This window comes from Rhinatrema bivittatum, chromosome 5, assembly GCF_901001135.1.
Source record: "Rhinatrema bivittatum chromosome 5, aRhiBiv1.1, whole genome shotgun sequence".
In the NCBI taxonomy this organism is placed as follows: Eukaryota; Metazoa; Chordata; class Amphibia; order Gymnophiona; family Rhinatrematidae; genus Rhinatrema; species Rhinatrema bivittatum.
The window spans coordinates 19,040,937-19,066,865 of record NC_042619.1 but is presented as its reverse complement, the minus strand read 5'-3'; the positions used below and the strand labels follow the sequence as shown (position 1 = coordinate 19,066,865).

The following is a 25,929-nucleotide window of genomic DNA, read 5'->3' as shown; positions in this document are numbered from 1 at the left end:
TTCTGCCCCCCCCCCCCCCAGCACAGCTGCATCACACAGCTGTAGTGCAGTGCCTGCTCCACTGTTCACCGATTGGATGCTGCTGCTATCTGCAAAGCAGCTGGGAGCAGAAAGATGGTGGGGTTGGGTTTGGTTTTTTTTAATGTTTCCTGCTAATCCTTTTTCATTAGGTAAAAACGGTATTAAAATAATAATCCTTTCGATTTATTTATTTAATTACTCATCTTATCCTATCGGGCAAAAAAACCTAAAACAGTATATTACAATCAAAATGTATCCCTCTACAGCAAAAATAATCTTATAGACAAACAGTCAATGAAAAAGAGGGTGCATTCTGTAACCAACCAGAAAATCACGGAGAACAAAGTGGCAGTGAGGCCTCTTTCCCTATCCTCCAATCCATCCGCTGCTCTCCCAATCCCAGAGTATTATCAGAATCATGTAGAAATCCTCTTTATCTAAGCTGGATCGAAACATGAATTAAAATTTTAGAAGTTAAAAAAACCAGAAACACAGTCATTCTCAGGCAGCATGCCTCTCTCTGAAGAAGCCTGGAAACTTCCAGAGGCTGGACGGGACTGTGGCGCCACAAACTGGATAATCTTAGATACAGGGAACTAAAAGTGAAGTGCAGGGGGGGGACAGGATACAGACCTTCAGATAAACCCAAAAGGTTTTAATGATGCACAAACCTCGAACCTTTTCTGTCGGAAAGGAAACAGAAGAACCAGGGGTCACGAAACGAAACTCCATGGGGGGACGACTCAGAACCAACGTCGGAAAATGTTTCTTCACGGAGAGGGTGGTGGGTGCCTGGAATGACCTCCCGGAGGAGGTGGTGAAGATGAAAACAGTGAGAGATTTCAGAGGGGCATGGGATGGACACTGCGGATCCCTTAAGGCTAAGGATGGACATGAAGAAAAGGGTGCCTGGGGGTAACTTGCATGGGAGCGGCAGTTCCTGCCCCTAACAGAAGGCATAGGGGATTCCCACCCTCAATCCAATAGCCCTGATGCTTTCGGTGCAGCTGCTTCATTGCTCTCCGCTTTGCCGGCGGGGGTCAAAAGGCTGGACTTAGCTGAAAAGCATTTCACGTAGGAGAGCCTGACTTTGAGTTGAACGTTATAAATACTCCATTCAGAACAACACAAAATATTGGTGTTGGCCAGTCGCCGTGGCGTTTAACAACAGAGAGCTAAGTGAAAGCACTTGGTGGTGACAAATCAAGAGCTAGAAAAGCCGACGGCACTTAGTGAAGTCATTAAGCTACCTGTCAGAGCCTTAACGTGCCATGTGTGGCGGAAGCTTCCAGTCCGACTACTCGGTCTGCTCATCGTCCATAGATGATGTCCTGCCCGGTACAAGACACCCGAAGCCCACCCGCCGCTCCTGGACCACCTCATCCCCCATTCAGGCAACAGGGAGGGACTGTGCACTGTTACGGCTCAGTTTGCTACCTCTGTCTCGGGAAGCAATAGGGAGACCATCCGGAATCGTGTTATTACATTTGCTTGGTAAAAGTTCCTGTCCTTGGATTGGTGTCGACGAGTTAATGCATAAAATATACTTGAATAATAAGCAGAACGGAGGGTCGGCAAACAAGGTGGGGGAGAAGCCTTTTTTTTTATTGGAGTAACTCGATACATCTGTGATGAGATTTTGAGCCTTATCCTCCCTTCATCAGGTCATCAGCAGCCAAGGCTGATTTCCTTCAGGGGCTGACGACATTATATTTCTGCCTCTCAAGTACTGTAGGGTATTTCCCCTAGAAAGGGGATGTCGGCTCCTGAAAGACTCCTTGAGAACTTGACTTACTTTTCTCACTGGTCTACGGGGAAACATGTAAAGCCCGTGCAGCGAGGCTCGGTCTAGTGTATCCGTGTAGTGGTCGTCGTGGTAGGGGCTGGTCTGACAGATCTCGCGGTGCTAATGGAAGCTCTTCACCTGTGTGTCTTAAGTTTTTTTTTTCTTCAGGCTGTTCCCAGTATTTTTTCTCTTGAAGGAGGGGAGGATTTGCACTCTTTCTATAATCCTGCCAGGGGTCTTGGCTTTCTGGCTAAGAGGAAGGATTTCTCCAGGCTGGGTCAAGGTGAATCCCTGGTCGTGGACTCAGCCGAGCTGGAATCGCCACGCGCTATAATCCCGGAACAGTGAGCAAGCCATGAGCCTGGCTGAGCTAGGGCCCGGAGCAGGCCCCACATAAAATAAAACACAAACGGGACTGGAAGTGGACTATAAACCTCCATCGATTTTCAGAAAAGGGTGTTTGAGAGTAGCTAACTGAACTTATGGGCCAGAGGGGGCACGTCCGCAGGTTTTAAGAGACGTCCTGGCAGCTCCGCTAGCTGGTCTTTTCCGTGCTCCTTTAGAGTCAGGAGTAGTTCCAGAGGACTGGAGACGGGCGGATGAGGTTCATACGCAAAAAAGTTGGAAGTAAGGGGCTGGGAGCGAGGCTGGTGAGGCTGACCTCCTGTGCATGTATAATCAACGCCAAACCAAAGGAGCGTGCAGTTTCTGGAATCCAATGGATTGCAAGACCTTCAGCAGCGTGGTTTCACCAGATAGGGCTTGTCAGACAAATCTGATCAAGTTCTTTGATTGTGTGACCAGAAAGTTGGCTCAGAGGAGAGCGCTAGGCGTCGAGTACTTGGATTTCAGTAAGGCCCTTTGACATGGTTCTGCACAGGTGGCTTATAAATACATTGAATATCCTTGGTAGGGGTCCTAAAGTGACCGACAGGGGTGAGAAACTGGCTGAGTGGGAGGCGACAAAGGGTAAGGGTAAATAGAGCTCACTCCGAGGAGAGAGATGTTACTAGTGAGGAGCCTCCGAGATTGGTCCTTGGACCAGTTCTTTTGAACGTTTTTCCGAGCAGCGCTGCAGAAGAATTATTGGGAAAGGTTTGTCTTTTTTTTTGCTGATAATACCGAACTCTGCAACTGGGTAGACAGCTAGGAAGATGTGGAAAACATAGGGAAGGATCTACCAAAGCTGGAGGAAAGGGTCTAGGGTCTGGCAGCTAAGATTTAATGTGTAAAATATAGAGTGTTATTCATTTAGGCTGCAAAAACCCAAGGGAAAGGTATAGGATAGGGGGTGAAATTCTTCTAAGCATGAAAGAAGAGCGGGAACTGATGATCTTAAGGTGGCCGAAAAGGTGGATAAAGCAGTGGTAAAAGTCAGAAAGCTGCTTGGCTGCATAGGGAGAGGAATGGTCAGCAGAAAAAGGGAGGTGATACTGCCCCTGTATAGGTCCCTGGTGAGACCTCACTGGGAATACTGTGTACAGGGCTGGAGACCCCACCTTCAAAAGGATGGAAACAGGATGGAGCCGGTCCACAGGGAGGCTACTAAAATGGTCAGTGGTCTTCATTCTAAGGCGCATGGAGATGGACTTAGAGATTTAAATATGTGCACCCTAGAGGAAAGGCAGGATAGGGGAGATATGATAGAGACATTCAGATATCTTCAAAGCTTCCATACACAGGCGAGCCTCTTCCAATGGGAAAAAAGGCTGAAGAAGGTGGGGTCATGGGCTGAGGGTGAAAGGGGATAGACTCGGGGGGGGGGGGGGGGTAATCTTGGGAAATGCTTCTTTACAGAAAGAGTGGTTGGTGGATGCGTGGAAGGGTTCCCGGTGCAGCTGGTGGTGACAAGAATAGTATCCGAAGCCAAGAAAGCATGGGAGAAGCACGGGGGATCTCTGAGGGAGGGGAGGGATTGTGGAGCTGAGGATGGGCAGACTGGATGAGCAGTAAATGGGCTTTTTCTATGTTTCTGTCTTCCTTTTAGCACCATTGCTATCCAGCAAAACCTGAATGTTTTCCTGCCATTTGTTCTCCAGAGATGAACATGCAATTTATCAGCAGAGCAGGGACCGCTATTGGATCGGGGGAACGGGTGGGATGGACTAAAAACTCTTATTTTTTTTTTTTGTCATTAGGTCGTAATTTGCAGCGCAAATGAGGAAATGTTCAGAAAGCCAAGCCAGCAGCCGTTTTTGACAATTGGTGCAGCTGTTTTTATTTTCTTTCCCTCTTACTTAAGCTGTCCTTGTGTAATGTTCAGGTCCAGACATGTTCTGCATTTTCCACGGCAAGAGGTACAGCCCGGGCGAGAGCTGGCACCCCCACCTGGAACCGCACGGACTCATGTACTGCCTGCGCTGCCTCTGCTCCCAGGTATGGCTTTCAACGCTTCTCTTCTCACCTCTTCCTGTGCAGTGTAGCTCCCTTCAGAAAGTTGTCAAGCCTGCTTTCCAGTTTTTGGGTTTTTTTTTTTTTGCTTTTTGGCGCCGTGACCCACATTCCCTGGCCATGTGAGAGTCCTGACTTGGGAAGTGGGTGCTGTGCTATGCCCAGGGTCACCACTAGGTGGCGAAGCGGGAATTAACCTGGACAGAGAGAAGGAGGTTCGTGCAGATGCAAGTCCTATTATGCGAGCTTGAATCAACAGCAAAAGTTCCCTTTCCACAGAATCACCTCCAGTCTCCTCTGTGACGGCCCGGTACTTCTAATGTTCAGCTTTTGGGGGGGGGGGGGGGGGGGAAGAACAGTGCTTGCTTTTAACCCTGGCCTTTTCTACTCTATTCTTAAAATTGAGCATTTTTGGACAAAAAAACTCCAGGATGCTTTCCGCGCAAGGTTTTGACTTGAAGGCTGTTCCCACTTCTGTTGCCTTGCTTTTGGCCCTGGAGCCTACCTACGAACCCTGATAAAAAATATTGTCGAGGTATAGTGTAAGGGACTATATTGGTACCACGGGGGCACAGGCTGCAGAACAGGCTGGGCCTCCAGGGACCCGTCCCAACCTACGTTTGGCAGGGCGGCGAATCTGAGATCCCCAGGGCGGCCGCAGCCAAGAACGTAGGAGAGAGGCGCCTGGCTCGCTCTCTCTCTCTCTCTAAGAATGAAGCTGCCACCATCTCATCCGCTTGCAGGCCACAGGGCTGCCACCTTCCCCCCCCCCCCGACCGAAGGAGGCCACAGCCGGTAAGGAGGAGGAAGGTTTTTCCGCTGACTGGCAGTATGAATGCAAGGGAAAGAGGAGAGCGGGGAGATGCTGGGCAGGGAGGGCTTCAAAGGGGGTGGGTGGGTGGGGGGGAGAGCTGTAGCTGAGTTGGCTTTTTGGGAACCCCACCCCCAACCAAAATGGTGTCCCTTGCCCTTGATATGCAGTTCAAAAGTACTAAGAGTACTCTCAGTCCCATATTACTCGGGCACAAACAATGCTAACAGCGTATAAGAAGTGATACGTCCTTTGCACTGGCCATTTAGTTCAATATGTTTCTGAATTACGTCTCCTATTAAATGCAGAGTTAAGATGTAAGAGTCAAATATGGAGCACACAGAGGGCAGTAATGAAAGTCATTTTACAACCAGAAATGAGCTTTTTAAAAAATGTCCCCTCCCCCCATGTGAACGTACGTGCGCTGTTCGATCGTGTGCATAAAGGTGAATTTTCAAAAGCTGTGCACATTAAAATCAGCACTTCATGCCTGTAGGACAGCATGGACGTGGGCATATGTTATTCTATTAACCTCAACAAAGACGGGTAAATCAGGGTCCGCGATTGGACCGTTTTGGATGCGCTATTACCCCTTATTCAGTAAGGGGTAATAGTGCGTCCAAAACGCCCGTCCAACTACCCCCCCCCCCCCCCCCCGAACCTAATAGCGCCCGCAACATGCAAATGCATATTGATGAACCTATTATGTATTCCCGTGCGATTCAGAAAGCAAAATGTGCAGCCAAGCCGCACATTTTACTTTCAGAAATTAGCGCCTACCCAAAGGTCGGCGCTAATTTCTCCAGGCACCGGGAAAGTGCACAGAAAAGCAATAAAAACTGCTTTTCTGTGCACCCTCCGACTTAATATCATGGCGATATTAAGTCGGAGGTCCCAAAAGTTTAAAAAAGTAAAAAAAAATAATTTTTGAAATAGGCCCGCGGCTCGAAAAGTGGACGCTCAATTTTGCCGGCTGGCAGCGGGTTTGAGAACCGACGCCGGCAAAATTGAGCGGCGGCTGTCAAACCCGCTGACAGGCGCCGCTCCTGTCGAAAAAGAGGCACTAGGGATGCGCTAGTGTCCCTAGCGCCCCTTTTTACCGCGGGCCCTAATTTAAATAAATTAACTTACTGAATGGCGCGGACAGGAGAGTGGCCTGTGTGCTCGCCCGCGATTTTTACTGTATCGGCCCGATTGTTCAGAGGTGTCTGGAAATCGGGGGGTGAGGGGAGGCCACAAAGCGCAGTTGTTTTCTACTTTCAAAACCAGGCACCTTGCCTCCTGGAAAAAAAAAAATCACCCGCAGGAAAAAAAATAAAAAAAAGCAGGCACCGAATCCCATGGCAATAATAAGCGCAGCAGAAGTAGAAGGGCCTTTTTTTGCTTTGCTCAGTGGGGGTAGGGACCATGGCCCGCAGTTTGCCCCCCCCCGGGCTCGTCTGCCAAACCCCGAAGAGGTGCTCGGAGCCTGCAGGACCGGAGACCCCTGCCGGCGGTGCACGTTGCAGGAAGTGCAGGGCAGTGCAGGCTCCTCGCTGAAGTTCAGGGCTCGGGCTGGCCGTGTTTACCCTGTCCCTGCCCTGCCCAGGGTGTGGTGAGTCCTCCCGCCCCGCTCCCGTCAGTACCTGTTTGCATTCCCCCCCCCCCGGAAGAGCAGCCCGGAGTCACAGAGAGCAGGCACTTCTCGGGCTTTTTTTTTCCCGTCCCGATCGCCGGCTCCCGCCTTCCGAAAGAGTCCCGCGGCCACAGCGGAAGCCCGGGGGGCGGGGGAGCCTGCGGAGCTGCCTCCCGGACACTTCCAGCCTCGTCTGCCAGCTCCAAGGCTGCTGCTGCCGCTGCTTCCTGCCTGGTGGCCTCCCCCCCGCGCTGGATTCCGAAGCGAGAGGAGACGTCCCCGTCCCCCCCCCCTCCCCCGGGCAGGATGGGGGCTCGCGCCGGGTGCTAAGAGGACAGTAAGTGGCATCGGTGGCGCTTACCCAGCCGTCAGAGAGGGTCCCCCCTCCTGCAACGGAGGCGGGGGATGAGCAGAGTCAGATGAGAACTGCAAAGTGGGGCTTGCTTTCCCGGCAGAAGGGACGTTTGTCTTACATAAAGTACTGAACTCCAAAAACTTTGCTAGAGATTTTCGGATTTCTGCAGCTGGAACTAGGAAGTCTGTGACAGACGCCCTTGTAAAGTTTACTCGGCTAGAATCAAGAAGGAGGGGGGGGGAATGTGAGTCACTGCAAATCACGGCGGAGGGAAGAGAGATCGAAAAGCCACACTGCAGATTTCCTAGCCAAGAAACCGAGGCCATGGAAACAAGTGGCAGGGAGCCTTCGGATGGCGTGGACAGCGAGAGACCCCCGACCCCTGAGGCCACGCCATCCCTCTTCAGTAAATTCTCCATACAGACATTTTTTGGACTGAGTGCCAGACTGGAAGCGCCAGAGAAAACAGAAGATGTGGTGCTGACAGCTGTCAGAGGTCTGGGCACAGAGAGCCACCTGTGTGAGGAGAGGCAGGAGAGTGACAGAAATCACCTGGGGGAATCCCAGTCAGAGCCAGATGCACATACCCAGCAAAACAAAGAGAGCCAGCCAGGATCCGCTAACATAGACCGTCTGAGTGACACGAACGCAGACCCTTCGGACTTAAAAACTGACCAGTCTGAAAATTCATGCACTGATAATGTGCCAGGTTTCAGCTCCCAGGCTCCGGAGATTCCAGGCCCAGAAACTCTAATCATGGATATGGGAAAGAAGGGAGCCGCAAATGCGGACTACGCAGAGCCCATGCCCGCGACGGGCACAGAAGCCCATCTGCCATGCAGTACCGTGGAGGAGAGCGGGACCACGGTCATGGGCGGTCATTCAGAAGTTGCTGGCGCATCCAACGGCGGAGGGGCAGATGAGCGGGAGGCTGCCCTCGTTCAAGGCACCTTGATCCACACGACGAGCGACACCGAGTCAGACGGCGAGAGCATGGCACAACTCGGGAGCAGAAGCCCAGTCACCGCCCCTGAGCCTGGCGTGGCACTGCCTGCACCTCTGAACAGTGATCCCGGCGAGGAGGCAGGGGTGGGATTGCGGGAGAGCTGCGAGACGACAGAGGCAGGCATCGATAATGGGGCCGAGGCAGAAGTGACCTCGGCTGCTGCGCAGTCCCCCGCGGTCTCAAGGGATTCAGAGACGGCGCGGACGTGTCTTGCTGACCACGAAGTGGCAAGCAGCGAGCCGCCTGATATGGCAGCAGAGAGCCCCAGAGGAAGCCCTGAGGCAGCCAGCCCCTTGACCACGCCAACTGAGAAGTCCTTCCAGCTTCCGGCCTTCTTCAGTGGGCTTAAAGTGCACAAAAAGGGGCCCGTGGCAGACAGCATAGACACCCTGCCAGAGATCAAGCAATCGGATAGCGACCTTGCCCTGCCACAGCCCATTAAAAAGTCAAAGATAATCCTCGAAAGCCCTTTGAAAAAGAAGCCAGTTGATCCAAAACCTGGCTCCACCTTTCTGGAACAACTCTCCCAGCTCTTGAACTTTGACCTCCCTAAAAACGAAGAGAAGGCGACTGCCCCCGATGAGCCCAAGACCCATGAGGAAGAAAGCAGCAACCAGAACAACCAGCCAGAGGGCGGGACAGAGGTCGGGTCTCCACCCAAAGACAGCAAACCAACCCCTACGGAGACAGCACTGGACGCCTTCAAATCATTATTCACAAGGCCTCCGAGAAGAGCGCAGACGGTAAACTCCGCTGAACTAGAAGCGCTGAAGCGCAAACGCCGGACCGAGAAAGAGTCCCTGAAAGCCATCTTTGAGAGGTCAAAGTCCAAGCCAGCCGACACTGACGTAGACCTGTCAAAGGCCAAGTTGCAGGAGCAGAATCTCTTGGACTCGGAGGACCGGACGCCTGGTAAACTGCAGGCTGTTTGGCCACCTCCAAAACCAAAAGGTGACGAGGAAAAAGTAGGGTTGAAGTATACGGAGGCAGAATATCAGGCCGCCATCCTGCATCTGAAGAGGGAGCAGAAGGAGGAAATCGAGCTGCTAAAGGCCCAGTTTGAGCTCGACATCTTCGGTGTGCGAGGACAGCAGGCTGTGTTGACCTCCTCGCTGGAGGAAGAGATCCAGAGGCTCAAAAGCACGTTAGAAAACCGCTGCAGCCAGGTCCAGGATGCCTGTGTGTCTACAGAAGATGAGAACCCACCCAAAACCTTTAGGAACGTCTGCATACAGACCGACCGTGAAACCTTCATCAAGCCCAGTGAGGGGGAAGAGAGTAAGATTGTCAAGAGCAATCAGACTGTGCCCAAAAAACTAAATATTGCTTCCTTCAACCCGGTGAACAACAAGGAGATAGAGTTCCCAGCATTACAACCAGGCTATGTCCCACCGCCACCTCCTCCTCCTCCTCCAACACTGCCACATCTTGCATCTACTCTTCCTTCCGTTCCCCCTCCTCCCCCATTACCACCATTACTTCCAGGTTCTGGGCCATTCCCGCCACCACCACCACCTCCTCCTCCTCCACAGCTTCCTGGATCGGGACCTCCAGCCGCTCCTCCACCCCCTGGCTTCCTCTTCAGCAGTAGCTTCCCTTCCAGCGTCGAGCCTCGGAAGCCCGCCGTCGAGCCCAGCTGCCCCATGAAGCCCTTGTACTGGACCCGGATCCAAGTGAAAGACAGCAGTACCGACCCAAATTTATGGGTATCCCTGGAAGAACCTAAAATTCTTGACCCACAGGAATTTGAGGACTTGTTTTGCAAAGCTGCCCTCCAAGAAAAGAGGAAACCACTGTCGGAGACCTACGAAAAAAAGGTCAAAGCCAAGAAGATCATGAAACTGTTGGATGGCAAGCGATCGCAGGCTGTGGGGATCCTGATCTCCAGCTTACACCTGGATATGAAGGACATCCAGAAGGCTGTTTTAAGTCTGGATGATTCAGTAGTCGATCAGGAGACCCTGGAAGCCCTGTATGAGAATAGAGCACAGAAAGATGAGCTGGACGTCATAACAAAGTACCGCGAGACCTCGAAAGAAGAAGAGTGGAAACTGTTGGACAAACCCGAGCAATTCCTCTACGAGCTATCCCAGATCCCAAACTTTGCAGAGCGCTCCCAATGCATCATCTTCCAGTCTGTTTTCTGGGAGGGGATAACCGCTGTGCATCGGAAGGTGGACATCATCAGTCGGGCGTGCAAGGGCCTGCAGGATACGCAGAGTGTGAAAGACGTCCTTGGCCTAGTCTTGGCTTTCGGTAATTACATGAACGGGGGAAACAGGACACGAGGCCAGGCCGACGGATATAGCCTGGAGATCCTTCCCAAGCTGAAGGACGTCAAAAGCAGGGACAGCTGCACCAGCCTGATGGACTACGTGGTCGGCTATTACCTGCGCCACTATGACCAGGAAGCTGGGACGGACCAGAGTGTGTTCCCGCTGCTGGAGCCCCAGGACTTCTTCCTTGCCTCTCAGGTGACCTTTGAAGATCTCCTGAAAGACCTGGGGAAGCTTAAGAAGGACCTGGAAGCTTGCCAGAAGCACATGCACCTGGTGTGCAGGAAGTCCCCGGAAGAGTATCTCCAGCCTTTCAAGGATAACATGGAAACATTTGTTCAGAGAGCCAAAGAAGAAAATGAGATGAAGGAAAAGCACTGGAAAGCCGCGCGGAGCAGCTTCGAGGAGATGGTCGGTTATTTTGGGCTGAAACCCAAGCCCGGGGATAAAGAGGTCGCCCCCGGCTATGTCTTCACCATCTGGTACGAGTTCTGCAAGGACTTCAAGGGCATCTGGAAGCGAGAGAGCAAAACCCTTACGGCGGAAAGGCTGAGGGCGGCGCAGCAGTCCGTGAGCAAGCTGACGGCGGAGAAGAAGGTGGGGACCAGGAAGATCAACCCCAGCGCCAGCCTGAAGGAGCGGCTGCGTCAGAAGGAGGCGAGCGAGCAGTATCGGAGGGAATCCCCGGGACAGCAGTGACTCTCGAGACTCTGGGAGACTGTGCCCCCCCCCCCCATCTCTAGGGGGGAGGGGGGGGCCTCGTCTTACGCGTCCTGCAGCTCCAAGTGGCTCCTCGAGGCAGCAAACGAGGGAGTTTTTTTCATTCCTTAACCAAAAAAAACCAAAAAATGTTTTTAAATCGTAAAAAAAACCCCACCCTCCCCCTCCACCATAGAAGCGACCCGGACTGTGCTCCAGCGCACCCTTTCCAATTAGATTATTTATATAATTTATCCTAAAATGTCACTTGTCCTGACATAGGATTGCTGTATATTCAGTAAATGGTTCTTGCACTCTTGAGTTCACGTTTAACATTGGAATGAACTGAAAACTAATGAAATAAACAGAATCCGTGTAACAGAAGTGTCCATTACCTGCTATTAATCAAGTTTACTTAGGGAATAGCCACTGCTATTACTAGCAACAGTAACATGGAATAGACTTAGTGTTTGGGTAATTGCCAGGTTCTTGTGGTCTGGATTGGCCTCTGTTGGAAACAGGATGCTGGGCTTGATGGACCCTTGGTCTGACCCAGCATGGCAATTTCTTATGCTCTTATGCTTCTATGCTGTTAGTATTGTGTGAGCCAGACTAGAGCAGGATTCAGTAGACTTTCACCCCCCCATATACTGGTGTACTTTTTTGTTTATTCTGCATGCCTCCGTTTTTATAAGGGTATAAACCATGCTACTAATCCTTTAAGCCAGTCCTTCCTCCTGCCAGCTGTTGCCAGAGGTGCCCTTCTGTATTCTCCTTGCACATTGGAGAAGGGGGCCCTGTGGGCCTTCCCCGCCGCAGGCCCACAGGGCAGGAATGTACCCGGCACGGCCCCCGCAGTGCAGCCATGCCTCAGTCCCCCCCCCCCCCCCCAGCCGCTGGGGCCCTACCGGGCCGGGCCTGCCAGACACCGCCGTCACCTCTGGGCCTGACTCCCTTTCAGGCAGATTCATGACCCTCACTTCGGTCCTAGTAACCGAAATAACGCCGGGGGGGTGACAGAACCCGGGGGTGGGTGGGCGCCCTCGGCAGCCGGTCCAACGGGCTTCCCAGGCAGCGAGGAGACGCTCCCAGGTCATCCGTGGCAGGTTGTGAGGTGGTCGGGACCCCTTGCACTCAGAGGCAGGAGAAGAATGCAGAAATGGCAACTCGTTTTTGGGTTTTTTTCCCAATCACTGAAATTAACCAGGCACGTTATGCAAAGATTCCCTGCAGATTATACCCTCCCTCGCCTCTCCCCCAACACCCATCAGAGGGGAAGAAAAAGAGAGGTCTCCATTGTTGGGTGGCTGCGGGGTTTTTTTTTTGGTTTTTTTTTAAGTGTTGGCCCGGTGCAAGCAGTAGGGAACTCGCCAGGGTGTTTATTTATTTAATGAAAGCGTATGATTCTGCCAGTGCAAGGGAGCGAGCTCTCGGTGGATCGCGGGGATTTTAAGACTGCGAGCAGGCAACGTGCAGGCAGAACGCGTGCACCTGATTCCAGAGCGGTGGCTGCGCACGCAGAAATGCTCTGGAGGGCCGGGAAGGAGAGGAGCAGCACGGCAGGGTCGGCACGGGAATGGGGTGCAACTTTCTGCTCCTTAATTCCATTTCATTTCAGGAGGGCCCCGCCTCTTTCATCTGAGTTCCTGCTTCAGGTTTGGGAAAGGGTTATCACGTTTCAGTGTCGTAGGCAGGATCGAAGCACTTCTCGTTCAATAATCGGTTTGAATATCATTTTATCTCCCTGTGCCTCAGTTCTAATCCCAGCTCTGCCCTCATGCTTTGTGTGACTTTATCTCCCTGTGCCTCAGTTCTAATCCCAGCTCTGCCCCGACTCTCTGTGTGACCCTGGGCAGGTCACTTTATCTCCCTGTGCCTCAGTTCTAATCCCAGCTCTGCCCCGACTCTCTGTGTGACCCTGGGCAGGTCACTTTATCTCCCTGTGCCCCAGTTCTAATCCCAGATCTGCCCTCACGTTCTGTGACTTTATCTCCCTGTGCCTCAGTTCTAATCCCAGCTCTGCCCCGACTCTCTGTGTGACCCTGGGCAGGTCACTTTATCTCCCTGTGCCCCAGTTCTAATCCCAGATCTGCCCTCACGTTCTGTGACTTTATCTCCCTGTGCCTCAGTTCTAATCCCAGCTCTGCCCCGACTCTCTGTGTGACCCTGGGCAGGTCACTTTATCTCCCTGTGCCCCAGTTCTAATCCCAGATCTGCCCTCACGTTCTGTGACTTTATCTCCCTGTACCTCAGTTCTAATCCCAGCTTTGCCCTCACGCTTTGTGTGACTTTATCTCACTGTACCTCAGTTCTAATCCCAGCTCTGCCCTGACTCTCTGTGTGACCCTGGGCAGGTCACTTTATCTCCCTGTGCCTCAGTTCTAATCCCAGCTCTGCCCTCATGCTTTGTGTGACTTTATCTCACTGTACCTCAGTTCTAATCCCAGCTCTGCCCTGACTCTCTGTGTGACCCTGGGCAGGTCACTTTATCTCCCTGTGCCTCAGTTCTAATCCCAGATCTGCCCTCAAGTTCTGTGACTTTATCTCCCTGTACCTCAGTTCTAATCCCAGCTCTGCCCCGACTCTCTGTGTGACCCTGGGCAGGTCACTTTATCTCCCTGTGCCTCAGTTCTATTCCCAGCTCTGCCCTCATGCTTTGTGTGACTTTATCTCACTGTACCTCAGTTCTAATCCCAGCTCTGCCCTGACTCTCTGTGTGACCCTGGGCAGGTCACTTTATCTCCCTGTGCCTCAGTTCTAATCCCAGCTCTGCCCTCATGCTTTGTGTGACTTTATCTCACTGTACCTCAGTTCTAATCCCATCTCTGCTACAGACTCTCTGTGTGATCCTGGGCAGGTCACTTTATCTCCCTGTGCCTCATTTCTAATCCCAGCTCTGCCACTGACCCTCATGTAACCTGGGCAGGTCACTATTGCTCTGTGCTTCACATCTAATCCCAGCTCTGCCCCTGTCCTCTCGTGTGACCTGGGACAGGTCACTTTATCTCTCTGTGTTTTAGTTCTAATCCCAGCTTCGCCACTGATTCTTTGTGTGACCCTGGGCAGATCACTTTATCTCCCTATGCTTCAGTTCTAATCCCAGCTCTGCCACTGACCCTCATGTAACCTGGGCAGGTCACTATTGCTCTGTGCTTCACATCTAATCCCAGCTCTGCCCCTGTCCTCTCGTGTGACCTGGGACAGGTCACTTTATCTCTCTGTGTTTTAGTTCTAATCCCAGCTTCGCCACTGATTCTTTGTGTGACCCTGGGCAGATCACTTTATCTCCCTGTGCTTCAGTTCTAATCCCAGCTCTGCCAGTGGCTCTCTGTGTGACTCCTTTTTCCTATGGGTTTGGAATTTCTGGCATTGACCTTGCCTTACAAATTCCCATTGGAACTGGTTTGCGATTACTGTTTTGTAAGTGCTCTTCGGTTAGAAGTGCTGTATAATTCCAGAACCAAAAGTAAAATGATCGTATTCTTTTCTACCAAGCAGAACGCAAGCGTGAGTTGCTACAAAATAAAGTGCCCATCTCTGCACTGTGTCAGTACGATGACGGAGCCTCACCAGTGCTGCCCTAGGTGTGTGGGTAAGTGGATTTAATGGTAGCGCAAAAACCTTTCCCCCTCACACCTTTTCCCTTCTTTAAGGCCCTCCTTCCAGTGGTGGCAGGCCTGGGCAACACCAGGAGCCCATTGCTGACCTCGAGGGCTGGAGGGGTCGTCTCCTCCGAGGTGCCACAGCATGGCCAGAAGGAGCTAACGCAGCGCCGGCACGCACCTTCCCTTCCTCCTTAGGATCCCCCCTCTACCTGACCCCAGCGGACGGAGAGCTCTCACTCAGCACTACAGAAGGAGCCGCAGGGCCGGATCACGTCGCATGTTTTGGTAGCGGAGAAATAACCGCAGATTTTGTACGGATCTAAAGTAATCAGTCCAAGCTTGACGCGATTCCTGCAGGGGTTAATGGGTCAACAAAGGTCAGTCCTCTGCTACAACGTTCTTCTAACCGTTTTGGAGGAGGGGTTTACAGGACAGGATGGGATAAAACCAAGGAAGATAACAGATATAGGGAGCAAATAAATGGTCTGTGCTGGTTTAAACTCCAAAGGTATTTTAACCCTCGTTCATCACAAATCTACGCCGGTAATTGTTCATGAGAATTGCCCATGGGAAATTAGGTGCAGAGATTTGTACCGGCACAAAACAACACGCCTAGTTTTCAATAATCAAAACTACCTGCGTGGTTTAATCCCCCGAACTCTCCCCTTCTCCTCCTCCCCCCCCGCCCCTGAGACTGCCTCTACGCATCGTTCGATCACCCACATCCTTAAACCCACAGAGCAATTTACAAAGCCCCCCGTTTCCAAGCGTAAAATGCTTTATTTTATATCCATGGAAAGGGCCCTGGATATTGCTCTCCAAATAAATTAATAAAACACAGGTACCTTTTTCACAGGTAGCGTAGCCAAACCAATACATTTTTGACCTAATTGAGTTGACAGTTCAGACATTTTTTTTATTTTTTTAGCATTTTTTTGAAGGTGTGGGGGAGGACTGCTGGTCTACCCAACCCTGGAGCTGACAGTAAACGGGGAGAGGGGATGCCACCGAATTGGATTTGGGAGCTGGCGGGCACACCCCCCCCCCCCCCCCCCTACCTAGACTACACAGCCTGCTCCTGATGGGTCTGTCGCTGAGTGACCTCTCTCCCTAACCGTCTCTGCAAAATTCAGCAACACAACTAATCTACCGCCAACGCCATTACAATCCTGTAACCCTCCTCTTCTCATATTACTTGCCTTGCCCTCCCATCTGCTTCTGCATTAAACTTAGCCTTCTGCCTGCCTGTGAATTAATTTACTCTGCAGCTCGCTGGTGACTAGCCTCTCTCTTATTTCCCCTTACACCCATCTTCCTAAACTTCTGCCTCTTTCTGCCCCTTTCCATCTGGCTGCACGCATGGCCTGGACTAGCCTTGCTGGATGCATGCGCCAGGACCCCCTTCTCTTAGCCGACTCTCAAATCCGGCCTCCGAACTCTCCGGGACGTCTCCTCCTACTTTAACCTCAGTCCTTCCTGCTGGCGTAACAGGGTTATCAGCCTGGGCTCTGGGAGCGCCTCTCGGTGATCTTAGAGCGAATTGGAGCTGATAAGATATTGCCAACCCGTTTTCAACAAAAAAAAAGTTGATTGCACAACAAAGAGCTCTCCCTGCAACATTTCCAGACTGCAAATGTCAAATCTGATGATTCTCTTGGAAGAGTTGCTCCTCCTCAGTTTAATCCCACCTACCTTAGATCTGCTCAGTCATGGCCTTGCTGTCCGGCACGAGGTCTCCGCACCTGTTTTACGTTGCGTGTCTTGTCCGTCTGTCTTAACTACATTGCAGACTCCGAGGAGGAAAAGCTGTTGTGTTACTTTAACCCAAATGTGGTTTACGGCTGAAATATTAGAAATAAATATGTTATAATGAAGTATTACATTAATAAATCGTTCAATAAAATACAAAAATATGTCGGCCTGAAGGGATTTAAAGCTGCAAACCCCCCCTAAAAAAAAAACTAGCCCCCTGCACTCCCAAAGTTACAGCTAACTGTAAAGTGCTTGCAACCAGTGCCAGTTATTTACGAGGAAGAGGAAAACGCATTCAGTGCGACATGAGAAGGATAAGACAACCCCCAATCCGCGCTGTTTACAGGGCCATGGGCCTGAGTAAGACGTACAAGTTCTAGGGTCTAGGCCAAGGCCCCCGGGTCAGGCCTGGCCTGGGCTGTGTCCTAGGCTGAGGCCCTGGCATTAGGACCTGGCCTCCGGGCTGTGTCCCGGCATCGGGCCTGGGATGAGGCCTGGCCTGGCCATCAGACACCCAATGGATCAGGTAAGAACCTATTCGGAGTTCTAGGTCTCGGCCTAGGCCCGATGCATTCATTTCAAGTGAATGCAATGAATTGCCTTTATTTGTCACGTTTTTGAAATTTGTTTGAAATGAATGCCCATTCCTACTAGAATTCCTGCTGTCTGTTATGCACAGCGCCTCATACACCTGGCATGTGAGAATCATGATGATAATGTCAAGGGTCACCATCTCGCTCCAGGTCATCTGGACGAGCTGAGCCAGTCCTAGAACTCGGGACACTTACATCGTGTTATCAGAGTTATAGGACAACAGCAGTGCAATCCCCTCTCCCACCAGCAATGCCTCCTCCCCTCCATCCTACCTGCTTTTCCTACCCAGCCGTGGGATTTTAGCCATAATCGAAGAGGGGACTCTGGACATTGAGAGGAAAAGTAAGAACAAGGTTTTCTCTAGGTTGGTGGGAATGCTGGCGATTGCACGGGCCAGCGGAGGAGGAAGAGCAGAGCTGATTTCACGTGGGATCCGCTTTTTGGCAGTAGGAGGAGGGAGAAATGCCTGTGGCCCTGGTGGGGAAAATCTGCGGTAAGTAGGGAAAGCTGAAGGAGGAGGAGAAGAAAGTGAGATGGAGGGGAAAGGGAAGGGGAAGAGAAGAGTGGGATTGAGAGACTGGAAAGTGGGAAGCGACAGTGGGAGGGGAAGGTAAGAGTGGTAGGAAGCGGGAGAGAAAGATGTCGGACTGGAGTGGGGAAGAGGATGGGTGGGACAAAGGGAGGAGAGAGGCTAGATGGGAGAGCAGCGTCAGATGAGAGGAAAAGAGGCACCTTGGAGAAGGAAGCGGAGAGAAACAAAGAAGGAAGCATGAGTAAATGAAGACAGAAAAGTGACAAAACACAACAGAGATTGGGAAAAATTATTTTTGAAGCAAGACATTTAACACGTGACAGATTTTTAAAAAGTGGCTGATCTGTGCATACTGGGGGCAGTTTTCAATGGTGCGCCTCGCTGCAAACAAAGCACACAGGGGCTTTTACCGCATAAAGTGCCTGCGGTAAAAGCCCCTGTGTGCTCTGCATCTGCTGTTTTGTGCAGGATGACCAGCAGGGTAAGATTAAGAGAAACACCCTGTGCAATTTTATTCTCCCAACCTAAACAAGAGCCCGGGAACTTGTTTGGGTTGGGAGATTAAATTCAGCTAAAAGTACGGATGCTATGCAGTCTTGCATGGTCTTTTCAGACAGGGCCATCTAGGCGTGTTAATCCATTTTAACCTGGCAAGATTGCTTTCAAACTGGTCTTCCCTGTGGTTGAAGTCTATGCAAATGTGCCACGGAATTGCTGCAGAATTTTCTAACTCTTTGCCTCAGAATGTAGTGTGGCACCGTGAGCGTTTATAGGGGAGCCAGAGGACATGTTCAGATTGGATCCCGGCAAAAAAATCTTTCCTAAACTTCATTAGTGACAAAAGTAGCTTTGTTGTGCTTCACAGTTCATTGAAACAAAGGTACGATTAACACTGTACGGTTCAGCAGTGCTCTCTTTCTCTAGGCTTCCTTCTCTTCCCCTGGGTCTCCCGTTCCCTCCTGGGCCTGGCTAGTTATACCTCTTGCCGGGGAGCTCCAGCCGGACCAGGATTCCCTGCTGTTTTAGGCTTATGGTGGCCCAGCCAGACTTATGGGACCCATCCTTTAAAGTGTTTTGGAGTTTTCCCCTATATACTCCTTCGCAGTAGCATTGAGCTTCCGCAGGAAGGCCTCCGGCATGACGATGGGGAGAACTCTTGGGAACATACCGATTAAAGAACTTGAATTGATTTTTACCATATTTGGGGGGCCAGGAAGGACATTTTTTGCTCATTCCGGCTCAGAAAAACGCACAGGTGCATGGGAGGGGCGGAGGAGCTCATCACCTTCTGGATTGCCCCCGCAGAGGTAGTCATCAGCCCAACATGAAAGACTGAACTTTGTGGTCTGTTCTGGGCTCTGCTTTCAGTCTGACCCACTAAGAAGCAATGTAAGAACGTGTTTCCAGCACGTCACAAGCTGCAGGAGCTACGGGGCCGACATCCCGGCTGCATGCCAGGCTGGTAGGTAAGCTCCTGTCCCCATGCTGGCTCCGCGCTGGGAGCTTGTGCGGGGGAAGTGGTAGGGGGGGGGGGAGGTCATGGAGCCATAGGGATAGGGGCTGCTTTTTGGGGGTTTTTTGATCAGGCAAGTTGAAGGGGAAATGAGGGCGATGTTTGTGTTGGGCTTCTCTGTTATAAGATCACGTGAGAGAGGGAAGGCTTAGGGAGCTGTTTGGGGGAGGGCCCTCTTTTATAAGATTGGGTGGGAGGTTTAGGATCCAGGAGCTGTCAGGGAGGGTGGGAGAGAGGGAGTGGACCCCTGCACCTAGGTTTGGCTGGCCAAGTTAGGCAACAAAGTGCTGAACATCAGCTCAGCTTTCCTCCCCTGGCCGAAGCTCGGCCATTTTAAATTTATCCTCTCACTAAAACGGATTCTGTTGCCCCACCAGCCCTTTCGGTGTAGAAATGTTTGCTTACATTAGTCCTAAGTGTATTCCCATTTCGGTCTCCTGCGAGATAAGGGCGAGGACTCCTCCAGGTTAGGAAGCTACGGCTGGGGGTTAGAGGTGCAGCCCTGCAGACAGGACATCCCTCAAAGGGTCAGCAAGCCTGGAGGATTGCCGCTCTCTTTTTTGCCTCTGTTGATCCCCCCCTTCTTTGGGATCAAAGAAATTCTATTTTTTAAGGGCCCCGATTTTCAGAGCGATCCGCACCCGCGCGCGGGGCTCGGAGGATCGGCTGCGGGAGGTAGGGGCTCTTTGCGCAGAAAACTGCTTGCGCGACCCGGTTTGACACCGCACTCTCACGCGCGCCGGGAGCGGGTGTTCTGGAAGGGGGGCGGAGGAGGCGACTCAGAGCACGCACCTTCGTGTTTTCGGTAGCTTGCGGGTAAGTTAAGCCCCGCCCAGGTCATTGCCGACGCTCGGCCAAGCAGGGAAGGAATTTCAAAGCAGAGTCGGTCGCGCAGGCTCACTTTGAAAATCTTCGGTGGTGTCTGCGAGGACATTATTTTATTTGAAATTGGTGGGCAGGTGTAGCCAAAATAAAACAAAAACCTTGTTTTGTTTTTTTTCCCCCTCCCAGTTTTGTTCTGGGAGAAGAGAGGATGAGTAGCGGGCTAAGAACAGTATGGAAGGCCTCTTAACATCCTACCAACTGCATGACTCCCTCAGCCTAAACATTTGCAAATATTTATTCAGCGTTGCCACGGGTGAGGTGGAGATTCAACAGAAGAGGAGGTCCCATATTTAATTTAATGTAAACCACATTTTTCAGGTAAATCTGATCACAGCGGTGCATGACAAGGGTCGTTTTCAAAGCCATTTCAGTGGGGCTTAAACAGTACTTCACCCCTGGAAGAGGGCTTTTTAAAATCTGCCTGCCCTTGTGTGCCCAGGGCCTGTCCGCGTGCTGCCTGTACCCCACAGTGTGACGAGGTCTTCTTACGGGCAGGGTTTGGAATTACGTCCATCGTTTTTTGCATCTTCTGAGGCATGCAAGCAATTGGACCTGCCCAGAAACCATGCGCGCGCACGTACGAGCGCACGGGTGCGGGCAGTTGGGTTGGGATCGCTAACGCTTGTGCTCCCCCTTTGAAAATGAATGTGAAGTCAGCGGGTTAAAAAGTACCAACATAGGCCTTTACAAAAGCTACTCCCAAAATACAAGGCACATAAAACATCCAATACAGTAAAAAAACAAAAAAAAAACCCAAACCCACCTGAAACATCCATCAACGCAATGACATAACTTACTAGTAGCCCCGTACAAAGTTCCAGTAGACGATCATCTTTGGATAATTCCTAATGTTGGTCCTGAGTAGAGAATCCCGTTTTCTCCAGAATGGATCAGGCTATTAACCTGCTAAAATGGGGGCACTTATTGACGGGCTAGCCTAATGTTGTGTCAGTCTTAACATTTGCCCCAGACCGTGCGAGCATATGAAAATGTAGCGCATGTGATGCTGGACTTTGTTGGTTTGCAGTGGGTAAGTGGTAGAACTTGACTGAGCTGCTCTTTCATTTTTTTTTTTTTTTGTGTGTTTGTTTTTTTATTGTTATTGTTGTTTTACTCCTTCCGCAGAACCTCACACTCCCTCTGGCCTCCGGGCACCTGCGAAGTCGTGCCAGTATAACGGGACAGTCTACCAGCAGGGCGAGATGTTTGCCGCTAGCGACCTCTTCCCGGCTCGGCAGCCGGATCAGTGTGTGCAGTGCAGCTGCTCTGTAAGACACCTCTTCCCTTCCGTCCCAGGGAGCGTGGGGGTGCGAGCAGGGACGGGGATGGGTGCCACGAATTGGAAAATTTGTGGAATAAAAAGAAGACATTGGGGGGGGGGGTGTCTTCTTGTAGCTGGGTCCTACTTCTCGTTATTTCAGGGGAACCTACCTCCCCCCCCCTCCCCCCGAAGCTGCTTCTAACCAGAGCATGGTGTCAGCAGGATTTATTTGTTTATGCACCCAGGTTGCTGGATGTTAATGGCAAACCGATGAATTTTCAAAGACGTTCCGTACTATCATAGCAATTTTCAAAAGCCATTTACGTGTGTAAAGTGCATTTGCACGAGCAAATCCTACGGGCAATTCAATGGCATATACTGTAGCAATTTTCCAAGCCTCATTCGCACGAGTAAACTACATTTGCGCTTGTGAATCCCGGTTTTGCACGTGCAAATGCTTTTGAAAATCAGGCCCTGAGGGTTTCATAGCTGGCGGTGCGACGCTTCATAGAATAACTTCAGTGGGAGGGAGCAGGGTCGGACACCATCCGACGCAATCTCACGAGCAGTGGAAGGAGGGGCTGATTTCAGGGGCGTTACCCAAACCTGCCTGATAGCGTTACCGGTGGCACTGATTTACCCGCTGTGACCCCGCTCCAGAGAGCCGACGGTCTGAGCTGGAGCACCCGCAGGCAGAGCGGGCGATTTGCAGTAACTCGGCTGCGGGCGGTCTGTGCAGCTGCTTTTGTACTCGGGGAACCATTCGACAGTTTTCAAAGAAAACTACATCCTGTGGTTTTTTTTTGCTTTTTGAAAATTAGCTTCCTCTGCTGAGGCGGTGGAATTTGCACCTCTGTTTTCCGTTGTTTTGGAGAAAAAGGCGGAAAACGCTGGTGTCCAGATTTGAAGAGTCCTGTTTTGAGTGCCTGCTTTACGTCCCCCATCATAAACGTGCTCCTCCCCCCCCCCCCCCAAAAAAAACCGCCCCTTTTTAATGTGACCAAAAGGTACGCGCGCTGTGCTCCCCGCGTGGACTTTGTAGCCGTCTGAGGGGGGGAATTTACCCCAAGAAAACACTGCCCGGGGTTCGTGACTGGGAAAGTTGTCCTGTCCATAAGAACATAAGAACATGCCATGCTGGGTCAGACCAAGGGTCCATCAAGCCCTGCATCCTGTTTCCAACAGTGGCCAATCCAGGCCATAAGAACCTGGCAAGTTCCCAAAAACTAAGTCTATTCCATGTTACCATTGATAATGGCAGTGGCTATTCTCTAAGTGAACTTAATAGCAGGTAATGGACTTCTCCTCCAAGAACTTATCCAATCCTTTTTTAAACACAGCTATACTAACTGCACTGACCACATCCTCTGGCAACAAATTCCAGAGTTTAATTGTGCGTTGAGTGAAAAAGAATTTTCTTTGTATTTTTTTAAAATGTGCCCCATGCTAACTTCATGGAGTGCCCCCTAGTCTTTCTGTTATCCGAAAGAGTAAATAACCGATTCACATTTACACTTTCTAGACCTCTCCTGATTTTAAACACCTCTATCATATCCCCCCTCAGTCGTCTCTTCTCCAAGCTGAACAGCCCTAACCTCTTCAACTTTTCCCATAGGGGAGCTGTTCCATCCCCTTTATCATTTTGGTTGCCCTTCTCTGTACCTTCTCCATCGCAATTATATCTTTTTTGAGATGCGGCGACCAGAATTGTACACAGTATTCAAGGGTCGGTCTCACCATGGAGCGATACAGAGGCATTATGACATTTTCCGTTTTATTTACCATTCCCTTTCTAATAATTCCCAACATTCTGTTTGCTTTTTTGAGTGCCGCAGCACACTGAACTGACAATTTCAATGTGTTATCCTCTATGACAGCTAGATCTATGTAATTATAGCATGGGTTATTTTTCCCTTGCACTTGTCCACATTAAATTTCATCTGCCATTTGGATGCCCAATTTTCCAGTCTCACAAGGTCTTCCTGCAATTTATCACAATCTGCTTGTGATTTAACTACTCTGAACAATTTTGTGTCATCTGCAAATTTGATTACCTCACTCGGCGTATTTCTTTCCAGATCATTTATAAATATATTGAACAGTAAGGGTCCCAATACAGATCCCTGAGGCACTCCACTGTCCACTCCCTTCCACTGAGAAAATTGTCCATTTAATCCTACTCTCTGTTTCCTGTCTTTTAGCCAGTTTGCAATCCACAAAAGGACATCGCCACCTATCCCATGACTTTTTACTTTTCCTAGAAGCCTCTCATGAGGAACTTTGTCAAACGCCTTCTGAAAATCCAAGTATACTATATCTACCGGTTCACCTTTATCCACATGTTTATTAACTCCTTCAAAAAAGTGAAGCAGATTTGTGAGGCAAGACTTGCCTTGGGTAAAGCCATGCTGACTTTGTTCCATTAAACCATGTCTTTCTATATGTTCTGTGATTTTGATGTTTAGAACACTTTCCACTATTTTTCCCAGCACTGAAGATCGCCCTCTCTCAATGCAGCTACGTCCGCAGATTGAGGAACGGCACGCGTAAGGAGAGGAGGCGTTCCCAGGGGCGTTGTTTAGGTTGGGGGAGGAAAAGCGCAAAAAAGCAGGTTCAGTCCGCATGCACCTTGTGCCCGTACCAGAATGAAAGCTGGGTACAAGTCCTGTGGGGTATAAAATACGCGTGGACTTTGCCCCAGAGCGGACAGCTTGAAAACTGCTGTCCTGGGATTCAAAGTACGGCAGAGTAGAAAGGACAGAGGCCCGGGTGCGCACCTGTGCGGAGCCACAAACGTGCGCCTGCCACGCCGCCCGTGCTGGACGGCGCGTGATAGCGATCTTCCAGGCACAGATGCAGGTTGTCCTTCCCTCCCCCCCGCCCCCATACGCCGAGTGCTCAGATGGCTGCCGAATGCCGCCCCCCCCCCCCCCCCCCACAGCTCGCCTGCTACTCTTGAGATAGCTCTCCAAGGTCGCGCGTCCAACCACTGGGGCACTCTGACCCGCACATGCGACGGGGTGCGAACCAGCCTGCTTCAAAAGGGCCAACGAGGAGTCTGCATACGGCAGTGACACGGGGGCTGGGAGGGGGGTCGTATTTTGCTGCTTATTTTTTTAATAGTGTTACCAGATGGACGCGGCACTATAGAAGTGATAAGGCAGTAAATACAGTTTTCTGAGATCTCAGCTGGGGAGGAAACAGATAGCTCTCAAAATCATGAAAGCACATCGGTGGGATTTATTTAGAAGCAATATCTAAAGAAATTCTGCACTAAAAATTAACCCACAAACGCCTCTACACGCAAAACGGATTTTGTTGGGAGGAAAAAGACCTCATCGGTGCATCACTGTGTATAGAGACGAATATTCATGTGAAATCACCGTCCGAAAATCCTCCGTCCAACCAGTTCCTTTTTTTTTTTTTTAGAATTTTTTCTTATCAAAATCTTAACAATGTCCTTAATTGCAGAACTTGGCAATGTCCTTGGTGCATATCTTTGATTATAGTGATTAAGGAAGGGGAAACCCTGTTCGCTTTGCTTCACAAGAATTGAGTTAAAAGTCAGGTCTTATAATAAAATTGCAGTTTCCAAAAACTTTAAAAAATAAACCCCATGTATACCAAAAATAGGCACATTGCTAAGTTCTGGCATTAAGGACATTGTAAAGTTTTGGATAAGAAAACATTTTGATAAAGAACTGGTTGGACGGAGGTTTTTCGGACGGTGATTTCACATGAACATTCGCCTCTGTGCACATTGGTGAAGCCTTTTTCCCTCCTAACAAAAATTTGTTTTGCGTGTATAGGCATTTGTTGGTTGATTTTTAGTGAAGAATTACCTGGGATATTGGTCATACATTTCTTCACTTGCCTGATTTGATTTATTTAGAAGCAACACCTTAGGATTGAGGCATCCACAGAGCATGCACACAACCGTGGCAAACTGTAAAGGCTGGATCACCAGCTCATGTCTTGGTGCTCTGGGTTCAAATCAAGCTTAGTTAAGAAACAAAATTAACGTGGTGAGCCAGCTGAGGCTCTGGGGGAGCATTCACACATAACACTACTACAACTTCCCCATCATTTCTGTAGCGTGGATAGATCTAAGCAGCACATGGGATACGTCCAGGGCTTTTGCTCGCGACTCAAATATCGGGGCTTCTAAACTTGTCCTGCTGACCCTCCCACAGCCCAGCTGGGTTATCAGGATATCCACAGTAAGCGTGCCCGAGATAAATTTTACCTATACCGAGTCTCCAATGCATGCAAATGTATCGCATGCGTGGCCCAACTGGCTGTAGGGGGGGTCACCAGGGCAGGTTTGGGGAAGCCCTGGAAGCAGGGTCAGTGTTTCAACAGAGAAACCTCCAGATGAGCCAACGCATCCCAGGGGTTAGGAAGGACCAGTTAAATCTGGGATGCTTTCTTCGGACTCACAGTTCTCAGAGCGAATACCGCCCCAGCCTGACCTTAGCTGCTACCCCAGCCTAACTCGGGGACAGGCCGACTGATCAAACTCAGATACAGAGGACGAGGACATTTTTTTGTTTTTGGTCTTGTGCTTCATGCTGTCGGCAAGCTTTGATTCTCAGCTTCGCGCTCGGACTCCTGATTCCAGGGATATCGGTCCACAGATAGGTGTTGGATGATAACGACGGTGCAGTAGAGGAATGGTTAGAAGGGGGGGGGGGGGAAACTTTGCGCTCTCATCCATCCAAAATAATTGCCTCTGATCAGATGGACCGCCAAGTGCCGAAAACGCCAGGGCCCCCCGGTCAAAGTCGGAACGCAGCTTGGAAAAACGCAGGAGATACCGGCCCCCGT

The 25,929-nt window shown here is 50.7% G+C and overlaps 2 protein-coding genes across 7 annotated transcripts in view; both read left to right on the top strand.

Annotated features, from left to right (window-relative positions):
* CHRDL2 (chordin like 2) overlaps positions 1–25,929 on the top strand; it is a 76,813-nt gene that overhangs the window by 17,664 nt on the left and 33,220 nt on the right. For all 6 annotated transcript variants that reach the window (XM_029602088.1, XM_029602086.1, XM_029602085.1 and 3 more), the window contains exons 2-4: positions 4,071–4,183; positions 14,459–14,552; positions 20,967–21,109. In XM_029602088.1, coding sequence (XP_029457948.1) covers positions 4,071–4,183; positions 14,459–14,552; positions 20,967–21,109 — 350 coding nt within the window. The remainder of the gene's footprint in view (positions 1–4,070; positions 4,184–14,458; positions 14,553–20,966; positions 21,110–25,929) is intronic.
* Positions 6,511–11,176, top strand: LOC115091835 (formin-like). The gene has a single exon (XM_029602082.1). It carries the CDS (start codon positions 7,304–7,306, stop codon positions 10,958–10,960), a length of 3,657 nt encoding a protein of 1,218 aa, XP_029457942.1. The 5' UTR covers positions 6,511–7,303; the 3' UTR covers positions 10,961–11,176.